At 35.6% G+C, this 23,623-nt stretch overlaps 1 protein-coding gene across 5 annotated transcripts in view; it reads left to right on the top strand.

Annotated features, from left to right (window-relative positions):
* LOC134856300 (reversion-inducing cysteine-rich protein with Kazal motifs-like) overlaps positions 1–18,472 on the top strand; it is a 41,026-nt gene extending 22,554 nt beyond the window's left edge. For 3 of the 5 annotated variants that reach the window (XM_063872653.1, XM_063872654.1, XM_063872651.1), the window contains exons 5-19: positions 8,269–8,423; positions 8,718–8,848; positions 9,217–9,432; positions 9,690–9,838; positions 11,051–11,223; positions 11,774–12,055; positions 12,311–12,480; positions 12,776–12,970; positions 13,663–13,935; positions 14,258–14,411; positions 14,659–14,811; positions 15,398–15,616; positions 16,217–16,350; positions 16,801–17,045; positions 17,577–18,472. In XM_063872653.1, coding sequence (XP_063728723.1) covers positions 8,269–8,423; positions 8,718–8,848; positions 9,217–9,432; positions 9,690–9,838; positions 11,051–11,223; positions 11,774–12,055; positions 12,311–12,480; positions 12,776–12,970; positions 13,663–13,935; positions 14,258–14,411; positions 14,659–14,811; positions 15,398–15,616; positions 16,217–16,350; positions 16,801–17,045; positions 17,577–17,918 — 2,991 coding nt within the window. In that variant the 3' untranslated portion in view covers positions 17,919–18,472. Of the gene's footprint in view, positions 1–5,738; positions 6,105–8,268; positions 8,424–8,717; positions 8,849–9,216; positions 9,433–9,689; positions 9,839–11,050; positions 11,224–11,773; positions 12,056–12,310; positions 12,481–12,775; positions 12,971–13,662; positions 13,936–14,257; positions 14,412–14,658; positions 14,812–15,397; positions 15,617–16,216; positions 16,351–16,800; positions 17,046–17,576 lie in introns of all 5 variants that reach the window. The other 2 variants (XM_063872656.1, XM_063872655.1) reach the window with 2 other exon arrangements.
* Positions 18,473–23,623: the final 5,151 nt, after the last annotated feature.

Genomic DNA, 23,623 nt, shown 5'->3' with positions numbered 1-23,623 from the left:
AACACCCAATGAAAAAAAATTTCACTGTGAAAAGATAGTTCTTTTTTCATAAAATTACGCGAGATTTATTCCAGCAAAAGTAAAATTCAAGCCAACAATTGTTTAAACTAATTCCGCAAATTTTGGAGGATTTTGGCTGAATAATCGGTGAATTCTCATAGCTCCAAACATTCATAGCACCAAAAATGAAAGAAGGCAGTGCCATAATTCTTTATTATTTTATTTTTTTATTTCAAATTCTTACTGCCCAAATTTCGAGCCAAAAGGAATTCTTAAACTTATTATTTAAGATGTTTTCAGACATAAAAACAAAAATATAACGATTGAGCTTTTGGCTCTTTCTCATCATAGCCCCAGCCCAGTAGCAAAAAAAAACATAGCCCTCAGGAGTATCATAGTCATATTATGAGGGCTAAAATTTGCTAGGGATGCTATAATGGGAAAGAACCAAGGCGTTACCTGTCAAAAATTTCGAGGCTATGCATCACCAACTAAACCAACATGTTTCACAGCTTGTGCACTCCTCGATATCAATTAGTTCGCGGATAAGGCCATTCAAGTCAAGTCAAGTCAAGTTTTTATGACCATTAGGCAGTGCCTCTTGTGGTCATTTCGAATGTTTTTTTTTCCTATCTCCGTTCGAATTCGTACATGTCAATTCCATTCGCGCAAGGGATTTTATCCTTGTTTTCAAGTAGTTTGCTTAGAAGTCTTTATTCAATTGATCAAATCTTGGAACTGATGCGACTGCTTTTTTAGGGTTTTCTCAAACCGATTTTTCATTTTCTGAGTTATGAATACCCGCCACACCGAATAATCTGTATCAAACATTTTAATCAAGTTCGGTGTTGTTAGTGAATTATTTATTCTCAAAAACTTCATGACTGGCAATATATGTCATGACATCACAAACAGGCTTTTTCGATCTCACTACTTTCAAAGAGACTGAAAGGGGAACTGAAATTGTGTATTTTTTCTCGTTTATTTGGAACCTCAAAAGGTTCAAGTTCGAAAGTGGTTAAAGCGTTGGATGTTATAAAAACCATTCAGTCGTAATCGGTGTTTAGGAAAGATTTTTAAAAAATTTCTCTCTGTATTTAGAGAAACACAAAGAGGCACACACACAATATTAATGTTAAAAAATATTTAAAAGTCGATGAACTTAGTTGACACTTTTATATAGATCGCGATGATTTGTTTTCGTTTTTTTTTCTGCAAAAGTTTTGAGATTTGTTCAGGCTCAAATTCACTTTTTCGCAGTTTGACTCTTGATTTTTTTAAATTCAGTTCATTTCCATTGTTAAAAGGAGGGCAAACTCCTTTATCGAACAGCAAAAATCAAAAAGTCACAAAAAACGTGATCGACTTTTAGTTTCGAAACTGGTATTTAAATTTTGAGATTTTCCAGAGGAATAACAAATTTATTTATTGATCCAATTTTCCCAAGTTGGGTTAATTTAATCAAAAAAATGTCAATCAAAAAATTGTTCTGGAATTTAAAGTTGAGATTTTTTCAAAAAATAATAAGTAGGTTTTTACTTTTTGATTTTTTCATTGACGTTCATTGCCTTTTTTCCAACTGTTTATTGGCTATGTTTTCTTTGCAGTTGATGCTGTCGGAATGTTAGGAATACGAGATTTACATGAGATGACCTGATTACTGTGCAAAAACTACAGAGTGTTTTGACCACAGCTTAAATATATATCTTAGCTTATATCTATTATTATATATCTTAAATATATAATAATAATAATCATAATAATAATAATAATTGTAGTTCCTGCGAATCGCAGTGGAGCTATCAGTAGGCCTTAACAGTCCTGTCGAGGATAGTCCATTTGTATTATCTCCCCACATTCTAGACAGTGTTAATTTGCTGAGCGAAGCTGTTTTTTGCGACTCAAGGCCGTTTTTTTTGCGTATAGAACTTTTACGTGGTACCACTTTTGCAGCCAAATTTGGTCAGGTTGTGGTAGACCTGAAGCTGGAGGTCAAGTGAGAACTTGCCCTCACACACTATCATTACCATGTCATGGGATCGAATACAAGATCTAACGATTTCAAAGTGAACGCCTTACCACTGTATATATTTAAATTCTTTTGCTTTAAGGTTTTGACATTTTTGTGCCGACCATTCTCGCAGATTAAGAAGGAACTGTGGCGTTTTTTCCCTCCCTTCAGAATTTTTGCTCTTCAGACTCAAATTTAGCTAAAACTGAAAGAGACTCAGTCTTGAACTGCTGATTGATTTCTTTGTGTTGCATTTTTTTGCCGCTATTTGGAAAAAACAATTTGCGCAGTAATCGGCCTCCCCTGCTTATATTTATTGTTCTGTTCTTTTCTGTTGATTGAATGAAAACATTATAATAAACTTCAAAAAAATGAAACCATAATAAAACATTTATTATTGTACTGTCTTTCAGTGATCTATTTTTCTTGATCAATTCACTATCAAAAGTTTTAAACGTTTTTTTCTCGACAAAAAAAATAGATAATTTTTTCTGAAAATCAATCAGGTCAGGACTTAACACTCTTTAAATGAAACAATGGCTGAATACTAAAAAGTAAAAGTTTCAGTGTACACTGTAATTCATTGTAGTACGGAATGTTCTGAATGTTTGACTTTACCCTGTTTTTTAATGTACGTGTTTTAAGGTTTTGGAATTAAATTGAAGCAAAGATCCTAAAAAAATTCAAGATTAACATATTTTTGTTAGCCGCTTTTTCTTAATCGCTTTGAGAAAACATTTCACAATTGCTGTGATTTTTAAAAGTATATATATCATTCTCATACCATTATTCATGTTGTGCAATCGCTGCATCAAAAGTTTCAGCTAACAAAAACAACGTAATCGAAGTTTGAGTAAAAAATTATTGTTTTTTCCTAATTGCAGTGAAGTGTTTCTCAGAGTTCTGTTCTGAGATTCGGAACTATAACTCTGAGACAAACTTGGTTGCAATTAAGAAAAAAAAACAAGATTTATTATTTAGTCCTCAACTACGTTATTTTTGTCAGTTTATTCTTTTGATGCAGAGATAGCACAACATACTAAATGGTATGAGAACGATTTTATTTTCTTTATAAATTACAGCTTTTGTGAAGTGTTCCTCCGAGTACGTCATGAAGTAGCTACGGTGCAGGGTGGGTTTTTGTAGCCCAATCTATCGGTAACTCAAAAAAAAACTCGTACGCAGTCAAAGTTAGTATCATATTAAAGCGCTTTTAGTCGTGATTCCGATGCCGAAATAAAAAATTGCAAAGGTTGTGTCAGTGTCCAGAGACTTTTTTTCCACAAAAGTCAGGCAGCATAAACAAGTGCTAGATAAAGCCGGATTTTATATCATTTTGAAGCCATTTTACTTGGCTTCAAGCTGCAATAAACCAAATTCGGAAAACTTTCAGTGACATGTTTCAGATATTCAGATCAATTTAAAGCGAAGAACTGATGAATTCAATTCCGTAAAGTAGAAAAAATTTAATCGTCAATTAGGCTGTTAGACTCATTCCTTGAGATGATGACTTTAGACTCTAAAATTTTAGACGATGAACTTAGACTCTAAAATAAGTTCGTTGAAAGTTTAGAAAAAAATGAATTTTTTAAATTTTTTATTGAAAATGTAACTACCATTGGAAATTTCTATGGTAGAAAAAATATAATCGTTAATTAACCTTGAGATGATGACTCTAGACTCTAAAATATATACGTTGAAAGTGCAGAAAAAAAATGAGTTTTTTGAAAATATAACTACCATTGGAACTTTCTATGGTACTTGAATAACAAATGGTTATTTTTTTAAACTAATATCTTAAGTATAAGTGGTATGTGAAGTCGACGACGTCTCTCGTTTAGCGAATTAATATATAAGCATCGAGTACATCCAATTTTTATAGTGAAATCAAAACGGATGTAGTGAAATAGTACTAGAGGCGCTATGCCAGTCAGCTCTGGGACTCGGAAATCGCTAGGCGTTCCCTTGAGGCTTTCTGAAATCGCAGGGCGACAAAGCAGAGCCAAATCAAAATTTGCCTTAACCGTAGGAGGGGAGGTGGTTCGAAAAAATCGCGTTACTTTCAGGGGGGCTTAGGAGAAAATTTTTGGTGAAGTGCGCCCTTTGAGGGTGGTCTTTTTTATTGATTAAAAGTCTCATTGAAATATTTGAAATTAGGCAATTCATGCAAGACGCTAAAACTATAAAGACCTGCTTCAGAAAAATAGGATAGTTCCGTACAAATAAACTTTTGATTAATTTAAAATGGCTATTATTGGATTTACTTTTAAAAAGGGTGCTATCTTTTAATATGAGCCCGCAAATTTATAACTTTTAAGTTTCATGGTCATGAGAACTTATCAAGGAAAAAATAATGAATCAGCCCATATTTTCTTCTTGTTGTTACAGGCCAGTTTAAAGTAAGTTTTTAATGAAAATAATCTGCGGGCTAAAAGGGTTGGCGGTCCGAGTTTGTTTTGAACAAACAAAGAAAGTTCTTTGAAGTTCCCTTTGACAAACCAGGGCTTTTAAAAAACAAAGAACAAAGAGTGAATAAAAATGAAAACATGAAAACGTTCGCGGGGAGGAAAGAACTCAAATTGATCACTTCAGCTTTGAATATTTGAACACTTTTGGTCGCAAATCAAAAATTATTTTAAAATATTTAATCATTTATCAGATTCAATTCTTTGAAGTTGCCTGAGGAAATCTTTGACGGTAAATTTTCATTTTCAAATTTTGTCAGCTTTCTTTTTTTCAATTGTTTCACTTTTTTTGTATGTCAGGTTATTCCCAGCTGATTTCTGGTCTGGGACTATATCAATCATCCTTGCCGATATTTATTGGCCCTTGATGTTCAGATTACCTTCAGGGATCAATTTAATAGAGTAGAGATATTCGCTCCTAATCTCATTTGGTTTTCATCGGATATAATTTACCCTTTTTTCGGATACCAAATGGACCCTGACTATTCGTCATCTTTCCTGTCTTTAGTCATAGATTTATAGTACTTCGATCCAGTTAGAAACTAATATATTCAAGACTATTTAAATTAGAGCTGTTACTTTTCCTGACTTATTTAGAGAGAAAACAATTGTAGCCAAAATGTGCAAAATCTGTATTAGCTTTTTGTTATTGAAAATTTTCTTTTGTAATTGAAAAAAAATAACACTTTTTGAACAAATTTTGCTAGTGCAGACCCTGTAATTAATAATCTTTGAGCTGTTTAGTTTAGTTAACGATATTGTTGTATCGATCACGATTTGGCAAGAATACTGCCCACCTTTCATAGTTAAACGCTTCATTTCTTCAGAACATTTATATTTCGATAAGTGATTACTGTTCCTTGTTCAAACAACCTTCATAGAATAAGATTGAATTTTGAACTCATATGTCTGGGCGTACTCAATTTTAATGTGTACCCTAAATCAAACCATCACTCGAATGTCTAAATCTGTGTTTATTAGTCTACTAATTTATTAGAATCGCAGTTTTAAATTTACTTATCAGTCAAAATGCTGTTAAATCTACTTACGAGCTGAGCTAAGTAGGTCTTTTTTCGGCTTAATTTAAAATCGATACAATTCCAGAGTTCAAATCCAAGTATTTGAGTTCACATTTGGTTAAAAAATTGTTGTTGTCTTCTGGTTCTCTGGTTATTCGTAGGAATTCTTAAAAACTTTGGCCTTTAAAATCGCTTGAAAAATTCAAGGTCGGCAACAACAGCTTATGTTCAATTTCAATTTAGACAGATTTCTAAACTGGCGCTTCCACGAACGTCTTTAAATATACGATAAAATCGACAATCAAATCATAATAATCAAATTATTTTACCCCTTTTTTGCTCAACTTTATCCGGGGTCGAAAGGAGATCATTTATATTACCCTCATTTTACCTTTGTAACTAAATTCGATTTAAGCGATGGTTTTCCTATTTATGACGCGTAGTTTTATTTTACTGGCGACTATATTCCTCTTATCAGTTCTGCCCTATGTGATTTCGGATACCACTGAGATAAGTTTCGACTGGAATGCTGTCGGCGCTGAAGTGTGTTCGTGCGATTGGAGGAAAAATTCCGACGCCGAATGCAAATGCTCGCTTGCTGAGGCATCGGTAAGACCACTTAAAACGATGCAGGTTACATACAATTTTCAGCCAGATTTTCAAACGAGACGAAATAAGTTTGATCAACTTCGTTGAATAAGAGAAAAAAAATGATCTGAATTTACAAAAAAAAAATTATGCTAAGTAGGCTCAATTATAAGTATGGCCGTTAAAAGTATGCTGCTTTATTGCGTGTAAATTTATGGTTCCGAGTGTTTCGAAGAAACTGACACTAATTATGCTTGGTGGATTTTTATTCAGACCAATTTCGACCTTTTGGGAATTTTAGGGGGCTTGAAAAAAAGAAACTTGGCATAATTTAATGCTGCGAATTAATTTGGCTTGAAATGTTTTCCAATTTGAATAATTTGACGCTAATTGATACTAATAATGAGCTAGTACTAACTGTCCGAATATATCTTTGTGTACTTCACATTGGGTTTGAGAGAGAAATTTTTTTAAGAAATTTTTTTTCAAATTTTTAAAACTTCATTGAAATTATATTCAAAACTCACTGCAGCCACTCTGACAGAAGACTACATACAAGCAGTCTTGTTTATCTCTTTAGCAGAGGATTTTTTGTTAAATGGGCTTCTTCAAACATTAAAATTCATTATTATCATTTTTTTCTACCGAAACTAAAAAAAATCAACAAGACTGCTAGTAGTAGGACGAAGCCCTGAATGTTCCGATTGTTTTTTAAGGTCTATGGTGTAGCGTTCGCTTGTAGAAAGAGGTTAAATTTTCAAAAGACATTGTAGAAATCATTCCTATACACGCTGTAAAAAAATACAATTTATTCAATAGATCAAATAGCATGCCTCAATTAAATTTGGAACGATTTTTTAAGACGGATTAACTCTCCGCTTACGCGTTGATAGCACAATGTATGTCGCGCGTTAGTTATACCAAATTAGCAATCCCCCCATAACTTTTCGAACCCCCCCCCATAAATAACTTTTCGAAAAATAATCACAGGTAAAATATCTTTTTAAATTTGAGCTCAGCTTTAAATTTGAGCTCTTTTTAAATTGGAGCATCTTTTTAAATTTTTGCAGTCGTCAATAAAAAGATTAGTTATGGTGGGTTCTGGCAATGATGCAAAACATAATTAAGCTTTTAAAAAATTCAAACTTAAGTTTTGAAACAATATAATGGAAAATGACTATCAATCAAAAAGGACTTTCAATCATCAAACCATTCAGTTTGAATTAAAAACAAGGATAGTCGGGTATCACAGTAGCACAGAATATTCCGATTATAGTCTTTAAAAAACAACAAAACCTTTTTTTCAAATTAGTGTGGTGGGATAAAAGGATCTGATGTAAAACTATAATTTAGGTATCTTCGACAGTCATACTAATATTGGCAAATTGGAAAAAAAATTTGTAGAAAAAGACTAGAAAAACAAAATTATCAGAGAAATATAGGGTTTTTTGATTTTTTAAATTTATGGTTCGCAAAATGGCGCTAAAAATTCCAGAAACTATATTTACCTTCTTAAAATTGAGTTTTCAGGGCTTAAATTAAGCATAAACAGGCTGTTGTAAGACTGCTTGCTCGCTGTATTCGCTCGAAATTGAAATAAAAGTCAAAAACTTCAAACCAAAATTTCAGAACATCAAAAAAAATTTTGAAAAGTTTTTGATGTTCGAATTACGAGTGAATAGGCTTCAATTGGTATATCACTCGACCCATTCCGATGATTTTGTAGAGAAACTCATTTTAAATTTGATTACTATACAGTGCTGTCTCGAACCCAAAGCTAGCTATGACTCTGCATTTGTAACCAATTTTAAGTGGTAAGTGGTTGACGTACGTGAGAGATTGGTTTCGCAGAGTCATTCAGAAACAATAAGTCGAACCTTCAATTTAATTTTGACAGATCCGACAGACTGTTACGGTGCGATTATCCTTCCCAGAAACAATTGAACTTGTTGCTAGCAGTTGCACGCTAGCTAGCTACAGGTTGTCGATTTGCCCGTGTGATAACTGTGATGCGAAAAATCTTTGTTACTACCTAGGTTTTTTGATTTTAGTAAATTGATTACATTTTATTGGTTCTAAATGACTTTTTTTTGTAAATACTTTTTTTATCTATATAAAATTGCTGGCTTGAAATTTAAAGTGCTAAATTTTTAGTTAATTTCTTAAAATACTTTATATGTTTCAGGGTATGGCCACGAATACAATAAAGAGCACGTGTAAGAGCCAAGAGGGAGTGTCATACTGTCTGAACACATTGAAGAGTGCCTACAAAGCTTGCACCAAGACCAAATACCCCAATAACAAGTCCAGATGTATCAGACTGTGCCAAGAACTTCTAGAGTAAGATTGAGCATTACTGTTTCATTTAAACAATATAGGATAATTGTTTCAGGACAATGGACTTGCAGAGTAGTAGCAGTGCACCATGCCCATTTTGGTCGCTTTTTTGTTGAAAAAAAAAATATTTTTTCGTTTTTTAGTGTCATGATTAGTTTTAACTTTTCGGTTTTAGGGTTTCGTGACTAGTTTCATGTAATTAGTTTCATGTACTATTATTTGAGTTACGTTTACAAGTTGTGAAATGTTGGATCAGAAAAAGTGTTAATAGATAAAGTACGTTCGTGTTTGTTGCAGCAACATAGTGTCGGAGCCTACTGAGGAGTTGAACAAGACAGTGAGGAGTATTGGGGAAGACTGTCTTGAGGCATCTGGCAAAGACCTCTCCGAGATGCTTGAGGAGCTACAGTACCACAAGGGCACCCGATGTAAGTCACTTAATTGAAGTTTATGATATGTAGAAAAAAACGTGAAAACAATATGCAATGCATAGAAAAATTATGATCGATGTAGTAAACGTGTCGAATTCGAACCGATTATTGCATCGCGAAATCTTAGTCTCCATGAAACAAAGCACGAGTTCAATAGAAATTAGCAATGAACATGAATCATTGCGAAGGTTATGGTCGCAAATAAAAACTGATTCTGGTTGATAACGCTCTTGATTTGTACCTTTTCAATGCTTGATGCAATAGTTATGGAACCTATCACACATTCTTTTTGAGCTTCGAGCAGACTTCAGAAAATAAATAATTTTCTTGTAATTAACAATGAACACACGCTGTGTCCATTTTAGACACGTCCTGCTGTGACGAGATCGCCAGCCGCAACTACCAGTCATGGACATGTTCCCAGGCCAAATGCAAGGAACACCTGCAGACCCTGGATGTGAGGATATCCTACGCTAATCTAGAGGCCAATTGTGTGGACACCCAGACTACAGCTACTTCATTCTCAGTGTCCGATGCCTCAGAGGCCATACTGCACCTAAAGAGCTGTCTCAAAGTTGCAGGTGAATTTTACTACACTTTTCTTGATATTTTTGTTTTGGACAGAAATTTTATTTTCGTTCTGATGAAACGTTTTCTTTTTTGATCAAGGTATTTTACCCATTCAGAAATGTTAAAAAGAAAGCTAATAATCTATATGAATCCAAATTTTTATATGCACTCTTATGGTTTTTGTTTACAATAACACAATTTTAAAGTTTCAGTAGCTTCAGGGCGTTTTTGCTCAAGATAAGCCACTCAAACTCGTTATATATTTTAGAGCTAAACAAGTTCCCCCGCGGTAGCAAAGTGCCCACTGATCCCTCCCTGAGTCTCTCATTCCAGCTGCCGGCCATGAATGGACTGGGGCTATACTGCTGCAACCTCCTCCCTAAAGAAGACCAGAGCTGCAACGACAAGTGCAGAGTGGTAAGAGAGCAATTTAGCCTCATTTGAAGACAAATTAAATTTTAAATGATGATCATTGTTTTGGTACATATACTTTTTGTCAAAAATGTCAGATAGTGCTGTATAAAGTATGCCATAAAGGAACGAAATTTTGATTTTAAGTGATTTTTCTCGACACCGACATTTTTGAAGTATTCTGACATGAAATCTGATTCAAACACGCAAAGATTTTTCATGCGATACCTCATTTGTGTATTCTCTGGGTGTTTGTCGACGTTTAATGTTTCTTTTCCTTGGGCTGTAGACGATCATATATCTTTTTTATTTATGGCAAAAATGTCAATGATGGCAAAAATGAAAAGACCTTCATTAATTTATGTTTAGTCAAAACACGGCATAGACTTTGATCCCAATGAACATGATATAAGGATTACGAGAATTGTATTTTTTTTCGATTAAAGGTGTTCTGAATTCCCTTCTTTGATTATGGTATTTGAGTTTATTTGGAATAAGTTTGACGGAATGCAGAGGTGAAACTGGTCATGTTTACTGGTCACAATCAAAACATCGAAATGTTTCTTTTATCTGCGAACAGTTATTTTGACATGATTATGTATTAAATTCTGCCATTTGTTATGACAAGTTGAAAACTAATTGTACAGTTTGACATAAACTAAGACCCAGACAAGACCGAATTTACTACTATTTCAGACGAAAATGGTTTTAATTGGACGGCCCCTCCTATTTTTTTCAACTGAATTCGAATCATTGAAACCTGAGGCGTGACGTTGAGTCTCTAAGGGCATTGAGATTAAATTTTGGTGTTTCTATATTTCAATAATTTACTTAATATTCGAGACTTCAACAGTTTTTTTTAAATGTGGACACAAAAAAATGCTTGACTTGGAGTAAAAAACCTTTCCACCTGAAAAAATCCGATTCGCGCAATTATATGTTTTGAAAGAAAACTTGACAAGATAGGTATTTTAAATCTTTTGTAAACATCAATTCCAATCCCTGCTTGGAATCAATTTTTGATCAATTTCGATAATTTGTCTAAACCATATATGCAAGATGAATCTAATCTAGTGCTGATTGAGGGTGACGGTGAATGTTGAAAAGTTGTTGCAAGTTGGAGACACTGGCGAGGGTATCGAGTTCCTGAGAAATTAAGGGGCACCCCCTTACCCAGAAAAAAACGGCTCCTGTTTACAAGGAAACTTTGTGTTGTAGATTTTCTCGAAGGATTCAAGTAGAGGAGCACAGAATTTGGCGGAAGATTTCGATCTGCAATGTGGCCGGAAAGAGTCTGTTCGTCCAGCTATCTCTTGTGTGCAGAACATAGTGGCCGGGCAGTGCAGACCCGGTTGTTCACGCATGAACTTCTGCTCTTCATTCAACAATCAGTTAGTTACCATCACTGTTGGGTACTCTGCCGATATCTATTGGAAACATTTGGTCAACATTTACCAACCATTTTGTTCGTAGTTTAAGATTTATTGAAACGAAAAGACCCAGTTGTGATATTTTTGAACACGATATTTTTGAACAGGGGAGCAGTGGTGAAGTGGTTACGTCTCCGCCTCTCAATCGAAAGGTCGGATGTTCGAGGCCCACCATGATCCGTGCTCGTTGCTTGAGGGTGAGGCAACATTACCCAGCCCAAAAAAATAACCAAAAAAAAAATTGCATGTAGTTCTTAAGCAGGGGCACAACAGCGGTTCGCCGTGATGGGCTGTACAGCTCGTATGTTGGTCCTATCCCTCGTGGATAAATGATCTTAAACTTAAACAAAATGTGGTTTTTCTGTTTTGTTCCACCTAAAAGTTTATAAAATCAGCGATCCAGCTTCAGAAACTGTAATCTAATATAAAAAAAAAACTGTTTTAAACATAACATCCCCGTAAAATATATAATCTTATCTACTAGCATTTTGAAATTTTGTCTTCGTTCTAGACCCGACTTCACGTTCCGAAGATGTACAGACGAAGCAGACCAGGCGGCCAGTTCCCTCTTCGCCAAGTGGGTGAGGGAGAACGCCATTTCATTCGAACACCTGGAAGAAGGAGCAGATGATGACGCGACCACTTCTAGCAAGAAAGCGACCACAGAGCAAAACGATATGCTGAAGATCCCGCTGAACGATATATCCAATTGTGACCCACAAGTGTTCAGAGCAATAGCATGTGCACTGACCATCAAACCCTGCTCCAGGGTCCAGACGTCCAAAATTTGCTGGTAAGCCGTGAACTTGTGAACAGTTTTCTGTAAATACCAAACGGAAATGTTAAAATTGTTGATATTTTCTTCAGTGGTCAAAAACGTACTGTATTAATTTCATTCATTTGTCAATGACTTCATTACGAATTTTTCAATGAGCTTCTGCTTTATTTTTTCTTAAAGTATTTGAAAAGTGATATGTTTCTTGGATAGAGTACCAGAAAAATCTAATACATAATTTGTGTCATTGGCTGAAACATCTGATTGTTTTAGGGACGACTGCTACCGTCTACTGTCTAAGTGTGCAAATGCATCAGACCAAAATGACTACGCAGAGAAGAAATGCACCATGATACTAGGAGAGAAGAAGGTCAACGAGGACACGTTCAACAATGAACAGGCAGCTGCACAGCAGGAGTGTGTGTCTATTTACGCTCTAAGTGGTGAGTGCAAATTAAAAAGGAACTTTTTTCACTAAACAGTTGCGATTTCGATTCGATAATTTTTGGCGCTTTTGATTAGTTTTTACTTCAAACGTTGATAATCTAGTTAATGCCATTTGACAAGAAAGAGAATTTGCGACATTAATTTCATTGAAATGCGTTACCGATTTTGATTAAATAGAGCCGATTTTGGAAAATTGCATCGCTCTCTCATGAACAAATTGAAAAACAATCAGTAAAACAAAATTGTTTGGATGTTTTTTTGATTTGGTCGAATGCATGTATTGTCTTTCAGAGATTCGTGGGCAGAAGAGTAGCAACGGGGACTACCCACTGACTCTCTACCCGCAGAGCCAAGTTACCTACCCCTGTTCGAGCAGCAACATGTGTCGTGAGTCAGACAGGGAAGTGTGTGAGGTGTCCCGCCCCCCTCTGCAGACCTCATTCAATCGCTACTCTTCCTCCACCGTGCCAAACAAGTGCAACAGAGGTACACAGAGTCAAACAAAACATCAACTGTATCTGGCTGATGGGTGGAGTTCCCTCAAGCTCGCTGAGATCGTTTTTTTTACTATGCTATGGCGCATACAAAACAGTGTCGCATAATTTCAATCGTTTCATATACTTGCTCAAGGCATTTCAAAATGACCCTGATAGTTGTAATGATCCGCAAAAAAGTTATGATACGAAAAAATGGCAAATTATAATTCAAGAATAATTACTCTAGTATTTAAGTTGCGTTCAAATTTTAACGAGAATCGTTGCTACGGGAAATTATTGATAAACTCCAATATTTGATAGTTTTGAAATAGTCGAACTTTGATAAGTTTTTCATTAGTACAGTAATATTCTTTGTTTATCCTCTTTTTACCTAAATGTTTGTGATAATTACATTACTTTAAAGTATGGTTTTTTCGATATCATATGTACTTGTTAGATTTTTTTTTGGAAAGCGGTTGTGGACAATTGATGTTAATTGTCTATATCTTAACGATAACACCGATGTAATAGTTTTTTTATTCGCGCTGTTCAAACCCGATATTATCTCGCAACTTCTCTCTTAGGTTTTTCAGGGTCATGCCTCGATAAGCTGAATAGCTTTTTGCATGATACAGTTTCATTACTTGTCTTAACTTATTGTATATGTATGACTCTCCTCTAGTAAATGAATATTAATTGTAGGTTGCAGTGTGCAAGCCTGGACCACAATCCACATGATGTTTCTGCCGGGAGACCTGGTCATCACTAACAACGACCTTGACGGTATAAAACAGTGTGTGGTGTGTCGTTGCGTGGAACACATCAACCCGGAGCAGACCAGTTTCTACTGTGACATGGACCCCAAACACCTCATAGAGGCCAAGTGTGAGCTGGGACTGCGTAAAACATGTCCCATTCCTTCCAAAGACAGCAGTGATAAAATTATTGCAGTCAACGGAGCCACTGATAAATCCAGTTAGTTTTTTAAGACATTGCTTCAAAACATTTTTTTTTTCAATTTTCTTTTTTATTAATCTCATTTACTTGACTTAAATAACGTAGATTTTTGCTGCGTGAGGCTTTATTTTGTACACTCTCAAAAATATTGCTAAATTCTCATAAAAGTATTTTCAATCAATTATTTTGCATGCGTTTTTTACCTGAAATTCGACTCAATGTTCGCACAATTCAAGATATACTTTTTGGCTGGTCTATGAAACGAAGATCTTATCAATTGCTTTGAAACAATACAAAATTTTGAAACTTGTATAAATTGTTCTTATTGTTTTGGTTGCAGTGGTGACTGTGAGTGCTACAGAGAGGTCTAAAAGGTCATCATTAGCCGCCACAGACTACATGTTCGAGTGCAACTTCTGCTCCTGTCTCGACTCAGTCAGCTACTGCACCAAGCGACTCTGTCACACAGACTACAAACTGGACAACCTCAACAAGTATGACCAGTTTTTTAAATAAGTCTCATGTGTGATTGATGAGTACGTCATTAGTTTTTGCTTGGAACTTATGTATGTCGTTATGTTGATGATAACGATAATTTGAAACCATTAATATATGTGTACGAATAATCAACAAATAATTTTTCAATGTTGCTTTTAGCTTATTGAGTTCTTTTTTCTTCCATATATCTTCGATATAGATCATCCATATAATTCAGTTTGTTTCAAGAAAGTTGTTTTGAAGGTATGGCTTCGAGTTCACTGGAATGCCCAGCAATGCGGATGACGAGTATCTGGCGTCATGTGCATCCAATGGGAGGACATATCCCAACGACCAGGTCACTGAGGCACTCGGGATCCGGCAGTACCAGCTGGGACCCTGTGAGGCCCGCAAAAGGTATGTAAATTGCTAAGTTTTAAAGAAACGGTCATATTTATAAACAAGTGGGGGAATGAAGAGAACGAAGAAAAAATAATTATTTTCACAAAAAATTCATCAAATGTTTGAACCAAAAATTATTTCATAGAAGTTAAATGGCAGACAGAAAATTCAGGGCTCCGCTTAGATACGAGCAGCCATGTTTCTTGTGTGTTTGCGAAGTGCAGCATCGATTCTTGTAAACCCTTTTAGAAGTACGATTGAGCAGAAAATTGTACTCTAGAATAATCATAACCCCCAGCAGTTTTTTAGACGCCATAATACAAAAATCGCAGCCTTGTGGGCCATAATTTTTTAAGTACTAGGGAAGAGGCTGGTTGTAATGGTGTCACGTAGCACTACGTAGTAAATCGAAACATATCAACCAACAAATTGTACAACAAATTTAACCATAAGTTAAACCATGTGACTTCTGATTTTAACGAAACCAAGAAAATTTCGGATCAGGTCTTAGCAATTATTGAGCTTGTATAAGGAGAAAAGTCTAACAAATAGGAAAGAGCACATAATTTGATGAACTAATTGACGGTCTTGTATGGTTTAGATGTTGGAGGTCGATGTGTCCTGTGGGGTTCAAATGTGTGACCAACCGGGAAGTGTGTCTGACGAAGAACTACGAGTGTATACAACACAGATGTGTTAGGGAGGACGACTGCAGACAACACGTGTGTGACGAACAGGGCAACACACATGCATCTAGGTGTGACGTGGACTTGCCTCATTCCAGCTCGGGAAGGGCCGTGGAGATATCGTACCCAGGAAGGTAGGAATCTATCTTCGTGTTTCAATTCACGGGTTGAGCTCCATACGAAAAAAGCGTATCATTCAATTCAACTATTGGAGTCTCTGAAAAAAATGCTTGTCATTCCATTTACACTTATTTATCAATGACGAAAAACCTTACAGAAAATAAAATCTATCACAATGACTCTAATTTTTTAGTCTGGTAAATAAGTTATTTGGGCTCGCGTTCATGTTTGGACTCGCGTTCCATAATGAAATCGAAAAACAAAAAGTTTTAAATCCTCTTAAACTTGCGCTTTTCTTCTTGGCTAAAAACTTTCTATCTGTAAGCTTCCTTTACTGGGCTCATGAAATATGCCATAAATATAAATTGAATAAATCCTGATTCAGTCTAATTCTCAATTAAGTTGACAGTCGAGTAGTCCTCGCTGCTTCAGAGTGAAGCATCAATACCCAGCCCAGAAAGTCTTTTGATGGTTGCATGAGGGTATCATACTTATAGGTAAAAGAGCCAAACAGTGCTTAACAGAGTCTTCTTTTCCTAACAGAGTCTTCTTTCAGCTGATTAGTCTTCACTGAAAGGATACCATGTTGATGTTTGTTGTTTCTCGTGTTGCAGGTGTGACCAGATGTGTGAGTTGCGACAGGTGTGTGGCACTAATGGCCACTCCTACTCCTCCCCCTGTGCCGCTTATTACGACAGAGTGTTGGTCGACTACCCCGGCAGATGCAGGGACTTCGCCACCCAGATCAGTGAGTGCACTCCCACAATATCTCTGTCAGTTTATATTTTGAAGGCGCGAGGCTTTTTTTAACATAGAGGCGAAGCGAGTTTCGCACCACTTGCCATACAACAATGTATGACCATGATTAAAACCAAACGGAAAATTAATAAAAATTTTGAAGTCCACTTTCCCCCTCAAAACACTCACACGCGGCACGCAAAATTTTTATTCGGTTCTTAAAGGACGCAAAAGGAGGCCAAAAAGATTTATTGGAGTTGGTAAAATGACAACCAATGTAAAAAAATTAAATTTCGATTCAACCGAATTTTTAAAATGCTAAAACGCTAAAAGCAACAATGAGAACTTCAATTGAGTTCTCAGACCCTTACAGAAATTTAAAAATTGTTCCGTTCTACCTCTGGACAATAGTTTGTCTGGATGTTAATGAAATAAGGACCATGACTGGGTTTCTTTTCAGCGGACAAGGAGCCCCGCCAGTGCTACAAGATAGGCGACTCCTGTGCCCCCCTCCCCGCCTTCTGTCAGGGGGTGCATGCATTTGGAGTGTGCTGTCCCATTTGTGGGTCAGTAGCCAGACTAATCCTAGTGCCAGATTTGGTAGACATGGTGCACTTAACCCTAAGGGGCAACTATTCGGACAACCCAGCCGACCAGTACACTGTGAGGGACGTAGTGCTAGCTGTCAGACAACAGATCACCTTGGTACGTTAAAGTTCTACTAACAAATATAAGTAAATTTTATTATACGATGTCAAAGTTGTACACGATGTCAGTATATATTGTGGGGAAATAAAAGAAACGGTCTATGCGTCGACCGGTCTGATAGCCTTGCATAGATCCTTTGCGAATCGCAGAAACCACAATTTTTATTTATTACATCGCTTGGTTTATATATGATTAATGTTTCTTTAGTGGAAGCTTTTTTTTCCATTTTTGCTTGTAATCATCATTTGGACCAAATTTAGTTTTCGTATTCAGTTGTAAGTTTGTTGAGATTTTGAAAAAATTATCCAGTCGGTTATTTAAATGGTTTTGACATTGCACTTGTATATCTGCTTTTACTTTTGTGGAAATCCGAAAACGGTCAAAATAACAGTGTCGTTAGAACAGTGTGGTCACTTTTTAATTACAAAAATTGTCTCATATCGATTTAAAAAAAACATTATTTCTGTGTTCGTTGATGCGATCAACAAAGAAGGAATCCGTTGTTATCTGATTGCTTTTCTGCTTTAGCCACAATGTGACGTGTTCGGCCACTTGAGCCTCGACGACTCAGTCACTCTCCTGTTCACAGTGCCCTTCAGCGACCCCTCGTCGTCCCAAGTGCAGGCGTGCAACGACGAGGCCCAACGACTTATATCCATGTTCGCCAAGCGAGACGTCTCCATCATCAGCAATATCCACTTGTTCCCTGTAGCAGGCGCTGACCTCGAACAGTCATTCGTCAAGATGACTGATTCGACCTGGAGCACCATTCACACAAACCCCATTTCGACCAAACTTTTTGTGACATTAATGTTCATGCAGATGATGAACAAACTGCTAGTTACAAACTCAGCCGAACTGTTCAGTTAACCGAATGCCTTTGAAACCAAGTTTTGGACCGACAGACTATTAAAATTATACAAATTAAACTCGCGCCGTAATTGATCAAATCAATTGATTAGCGAGTTGAAAACCAAACAGGGTCTTTTAACCAATCCCACTTTTGAATACCAAAGTCGATATTTTTGTTTTATACTTCAAAATTTTCAAAAACTTGCAATAAATTCAATCAAATTTGTATTGTGTTTTATTTGGTCTATTTTAAGTTCGAATTAGAAAATAAATGGCGATGTCTATCGTTTCTATAGCACTGAATCATTCAACCAAATTGCTGCTGAATCTAATTTGTCCATTTGTGTAAACATTTTCAGATTACTTGTAAAAAAACTGAAAAGATTTGAAGAAAAATAAGCTAATTGCATCCTCAAATTGTTTAATTCCAAATACTGAAAACAAACGAGGGCAGGTAAGTTGTGTGTTGAAATGTAGGACGTCAATTAGTTGCTCAATTGTCCGTTTCTACAAAGTTGGTGCTTCATTTTCTCGTTAACCCAACCACACAATTGATTCTATACAAATGATAATTTTTGAGATCCAAATCAGGAAAAGGTGAAATGCGTGAAAGGAACGTGAGATTTTCTTACTCTCTCGGTCTGATTTTCTTACTCTGTTGCAAAAATTTGGCTGCTCGTAGAAAAGAAAAGTTTTAGGGAGCGAGATAACTCAATGTCAAATGATGGACAAGAGTTCTGTCACTATGGAAGAAAAGACCATGAAGGACATACAAAGATACTGTCTTAACGCAACCAACATCTTACTAAAAAATGATATCATCATTGTAGAAATTTCATGCCCCCAAAATTTCAAATTGTTTTTAGCAGTTAAAATTCTTGTCAAAATGATACTAATCAAAAACAGTGTTTTTTTTTTGCCTGAGAACCCAGTATAGCAGGGGCGGATGCAGGTGCCTCAGTAATATTGCAGGGGCCTCAAAAAAAGGCGATTTCTTAAATCAAAATTTTCCAAAAAAAAGCCTTTTTGGACAGTTGTTTTTTCAAAGGGCGCAGAACAGGCCCTTTTTAGTGCTTTGAGAGAGCTCGGAAAATCAATTTGGTCGACCTAAAAAAAGGTCGACAAAACTTCGAACCCCCTTCCCCTCGAGAAAATCCTAGATCCGCCCCTGCAGTATTGCATGACGAATACTTGATAAAATCTGACGAATGAAATTTTTCATGGCTGATAGATATGACAATTGTAGTTTACAATAGCAGAACTCAACGCGATTTGAACGTACCGAAGAAAAATTGGATTAAGATGAATTCTTTTCAATAACAAAAAGTAGAACATGGGTAAACATATTTCTCGAACTTTTCGAGAAAAAATGAAATGAGATGAAATAGTTGACTGATGTCTGCATGGGAATATCTAGGATTTTCTCGAGTGGGGCGTGGATTTTAAAAAAACTTCCGAAAAATTTGACGACTTTTTGTTTTCGGTCGACCAAATTGATTTTCCGAGCTGTCCCAAAGCACTAAAAAGACAGTTTCGCAGGCAAAATTTTGAAAAACAGGCCAGAAAGGCGGCGTTTTTAGGCACTTTTGGTTATTATTTATCAAAAAAATTGCGTTTTTTCGGCGCGCACTCCCCCCTCAAAATTAATATATTGGCGCCACAGACGCCTCAAGAACAATTCTAGGGTCTGTCAGCCAAAAATGGATATATCAAAATAGTACAAAAGGGGGAAATTTTGGGGTAGTAGGGTGTTAGGTGTCGAATCCCTGAGGGGAGAGAAGCGTACCCCCCCCCCCCCCGTAAATCCGCCACTGTATATCTGTGTAGTGTGTGTTTTCCTAGAAAATTTTCAGTCCCCTTAATGAAAGCGCTACTGCAAAAACCTGGAATTTACTATTAGAGGATGTGTGAAATTAATGAAAGACGAAACTGGATGGATCAGCATTGAAAGCAGAACCGGAGTGGCATGATGTGGTTGTTCGAGGTTCAATTCCGGTAGTGGTCTTCGAAGGCTTACCTCTGTAATTCTTATTTGTACAGTTCTGGAAGTACAGTTCGATAACCTCCATTTAATTATTTACGAAAATACATTCGATAGTCTTCATGAAATCCGTTAAATATCTGTATAAAGGGTGTCTGTCACACGGGAAAAAATCTGTTAATCATCAGATGAAATTTTTATTTAAAAATAAAAGTTAAATCAAAAAGCTGAAAAAACACTATAATTTTGTTTCACTCCATGGGATCTTAGCAATGAAATCCATGCAGTTGATTAGGAACATCTAATGAAAAATATCAATTGATTTTAACAGAACTAATTGGGACCACTTGGCGTGCCTCAATTCGATTGGAATGATTACTTAGTGGCTCTACATAGATGCAAAACGCAACTTTGCACCACTTGTGATTTAAAATAAAAACTTGTGCCAGAGTTACAGCGTGAAAATTTAGTTCTTTGCACTTCTTGTGATACAAAACTATTTGCCAGAATTTACAACTTGAAAGTTTACTGTAAAAACAGCGACATGTTTCATGTTTTTTAAAAGTGATACAATCTAGCCATTTTCTAAGCTCTAGGAAACATAGAAACACGGGTAACAAACGCAAACAAGGTGACTGAACCAGTTTGAACAAGGAGGAAAATCAGAACATACTTTTTAGGCCGTTGTACTAGCTTATGATTATTTTTTGCAAAAAAAAAATAAATATTTCAAAAAGTTCAAAAGAGGGGCCATTTATTGCTTTTTCTGTTACAAAGAAGACTGCAAATTATAAAAAAAAAAACATTGAAGATACCAAAAACTGTATACAATAAGCTTGAAAAAAATATATAAAAACCAGAAAAATTGTTTCAAACAACATTACGTGCACATTGACGTAAAAATTGAAAGCTTTTCAATAATGGTGGAACACTTAAAATAACATCAAACTTTGTGATGTGACAACTAAGCCAACAAGAAATCAGCAGACAATCAGAAGTCCGACACAGATGCTTTTCACGCGGGAAACTATCTGCTAACATGAAAATCAGGTCATGACCGGATTTAGTCCACAAACTTTTGTCTTACAAATATATGCGTCACCTCCTCTAAGCTATATATGCAATAAAGTACCCAAATGTTGCTTCCATGAACTAAGATATCAATGATTCAATTAATTTTGTTAAACTAGTTGTTAACCTGAAAAAAAGTGAAAAACTATTTGATATTTCTTGCTTAACGCCTACATCGTTGATGCAAAGCAACATTTAGGTACATTTGTGATAAAGTGTACCTAAATTGCAAGCCAGTCCACTTTTACATTTAAGTCAGCTGCGTTAACTCCACTAAGCCATATATGCCGATAAGTACTCAAATGTTGCTTTCAAGAATCAAGATGTCAATGATTCAGTTAATTTTGTTGAATAAATTACTAACCTGATTAAAAGTGTATGAAACGTTTTGATAATGCTTGCTAATTGCCTACATCGGTGATGCGAAAGCAACATTTAGGTACATTCGTGATAAAAGTGTATCTAAATGGCAAGCAAGTCCACTTTTACATTTAAGTCAGTTGCGTTTTCTCCACTAAGCTATATGTGCAGTTAAGTACCTAAGTATTGCTTTCAGCAATCAAGTCCGTTGCGTTACCTCCACTAAGCCATATTTGTCGATAATTACCTAATGTTGCTCTCAGGAATCAAGTGGTCAATGATTCAAATAAATTTGTTAAATAAATAGTTAACTGGAAAAAAATGTATAAGACTAACTGATAATGCTTGATAATCGCCCACATCGGTAATGTGACAGCAACATTTAGGCACACCTGTGATACAATTAAACCCAAATTGCAAGCAGGTCCATTTTTACAGTTTTTTCAGTTACGTTTCCTCCTCTAAGCTATATGTCCCGATAAGAACCTAAAGATTGCTTTCAAGAATCAAGATGTCAATGATTCAGTTAATTTTGTTGAATAAATTATTAACCTGATTAAAAGTGTATAAAATTTTTTGATAATGCTTGCTAATTGCCTACATCGGTGATGTGAAAGCAATAGTTGGGTACATTCGTGATACAAGTGTATCTAAATGGCAAGCAATTCCACTTTTACATTTAAGTCAATTGCGTTAACTCCACTAAGCCATATATGCCGATAAGTACTCAAATGTTGCTTTCAAGAATCAAGATGTCAATGATTCAGTTAATTTTGTTGAATAAATTACTAATATAGGTACATTTGTGATACAAGTGTACCTAAATGGCGAGCAAGTCCTGTTTTACCTTTACGTCAGTTGCCTTACCTCCCATAAGCTATATAGGCCGATAAGTAGCTAAACGTTGCTTTCAGGAATCAAGATGGTAATGGTTCAAATTATTTTTGTTAAATTTGTTGTTAACCTGAAAAAAGTAACAAATTATTTGATATTTTTGCTTATCTCCCACATCGGTGATGCAAAAGAGTCATATAGGTACATTTGTGATAGAAGGGTACCTAAATGGCGAGAAAGTCGTGTTTTACCTTTACGTCAGTTGCGATACCTCCTATAAACCATATGTGCCGATAAGTAGCTAAATGTTGATTTCAGGAATCAAGATGGTAATAGTTGATTCAATTTTTTTTGTTAAGGTTATTGTTAACCTGAAAAAAAGTATAAAATTATTTGATAATTTTCCTTATCGCCTATATCGGTGCTGCGAAAGCAACATTTAGGTGTACTTGTGATGCAAGTGTACCTAAATGGCACAGAGGCCCACTTTGCATATTCGTCAATTGCCATATGTGCCGATAAGTCCCTAAATGTTGCTTTCAGGAACCAAGATGTCAATGATTCAATTATTTTGGTAAATTAGTTGTGAACCTGAAAAAATCCCGTAAAAATGTTTGATAAGGCTTGCTACATCGTGATGCAAAAACTATATGTGCCGATGAATACCTTAATGTTACTTGCACCAACCAAGATGTGGATTATTTAAATAATTTTGTTAAATTAGTTGTTAATCTTACAAAATTCTATAAAACTATTTGATAAAGCATGCTAGTCGTCTACATCGGTGATGGGACAGCAACATATAGGTGCAATTGTTATACATGCGTTCCTAAATGGCCAACAAATTTCCCTCCACTAAGCTGTATCTGTCGATAAGTACTTGAATGCTGCTTTCATGAAGCAAAATTTCTAATAATTCAAATAAAATTGTTAAATCAATTGTTAACAAAAAAGTGCAAAAGCAACGCTGGTCAAGCGAAAGCAACGTTGAGGTACAATTGTGGTACAAAACTACCTAAATGGCAATCAGGTTCAATTTTACATTTACGTCAATTGCGTTTCCTCCACTAAGCTATATGTGCCGATAAGCACCTAAATGTTGCTTTCAAGAGCCAAAGTGTCAATGGTTCAATTAATTTTGTAAAAGTAGTAGTTAACTTGAAAAAAAAGTCTCTAAATATTTTTGATTCTTCTTGCTTATCGCCTGCATCGGTCATGCGAAAGGAACATTAAGGTATATTTGTGATACAAATGTACCTAAATAGCAAGCAAGTCTACTTTTACATTTACGTCAATTACGTTGCCTCCGTTCAGCCATATGTGCCGATAAGTACCTAAATGTTGCTTTCAAGAACCAAAATTTCAATGATTCAATTAATTTTGTAAAATTAGTAGTTAACCTGAAAAAAGTCTCTAAAATTTTTTGATTGTTCTTTTTTATTGCCTGCATCGGTGATGCAAAAGCAACCTTAAGGTA

This window comes from Symsagittifera roscoffensis, unplaced genomic scaffold (assembly GCF_963678635.1).
Source record: "Symsagittifera roscoffensis unplaced genomic scaffold, txSymRosc1.1 SCAFFOLD_314, whole genome shotgun sequence".
In the NCBI taxonomy this organism is placed as follows: domain Eukaryota; kingdom Metazoa; phylum Xenacoelomorpha; order Acoela; family Convolutidae; genus Symsagittifera; species Symsagittifera roscoffensis.
The sequence above is the reverse complement of the archived record's forward strand: the minus strand, read 5'-3'. Positions and strand labels throughout refer to the sequence as shown.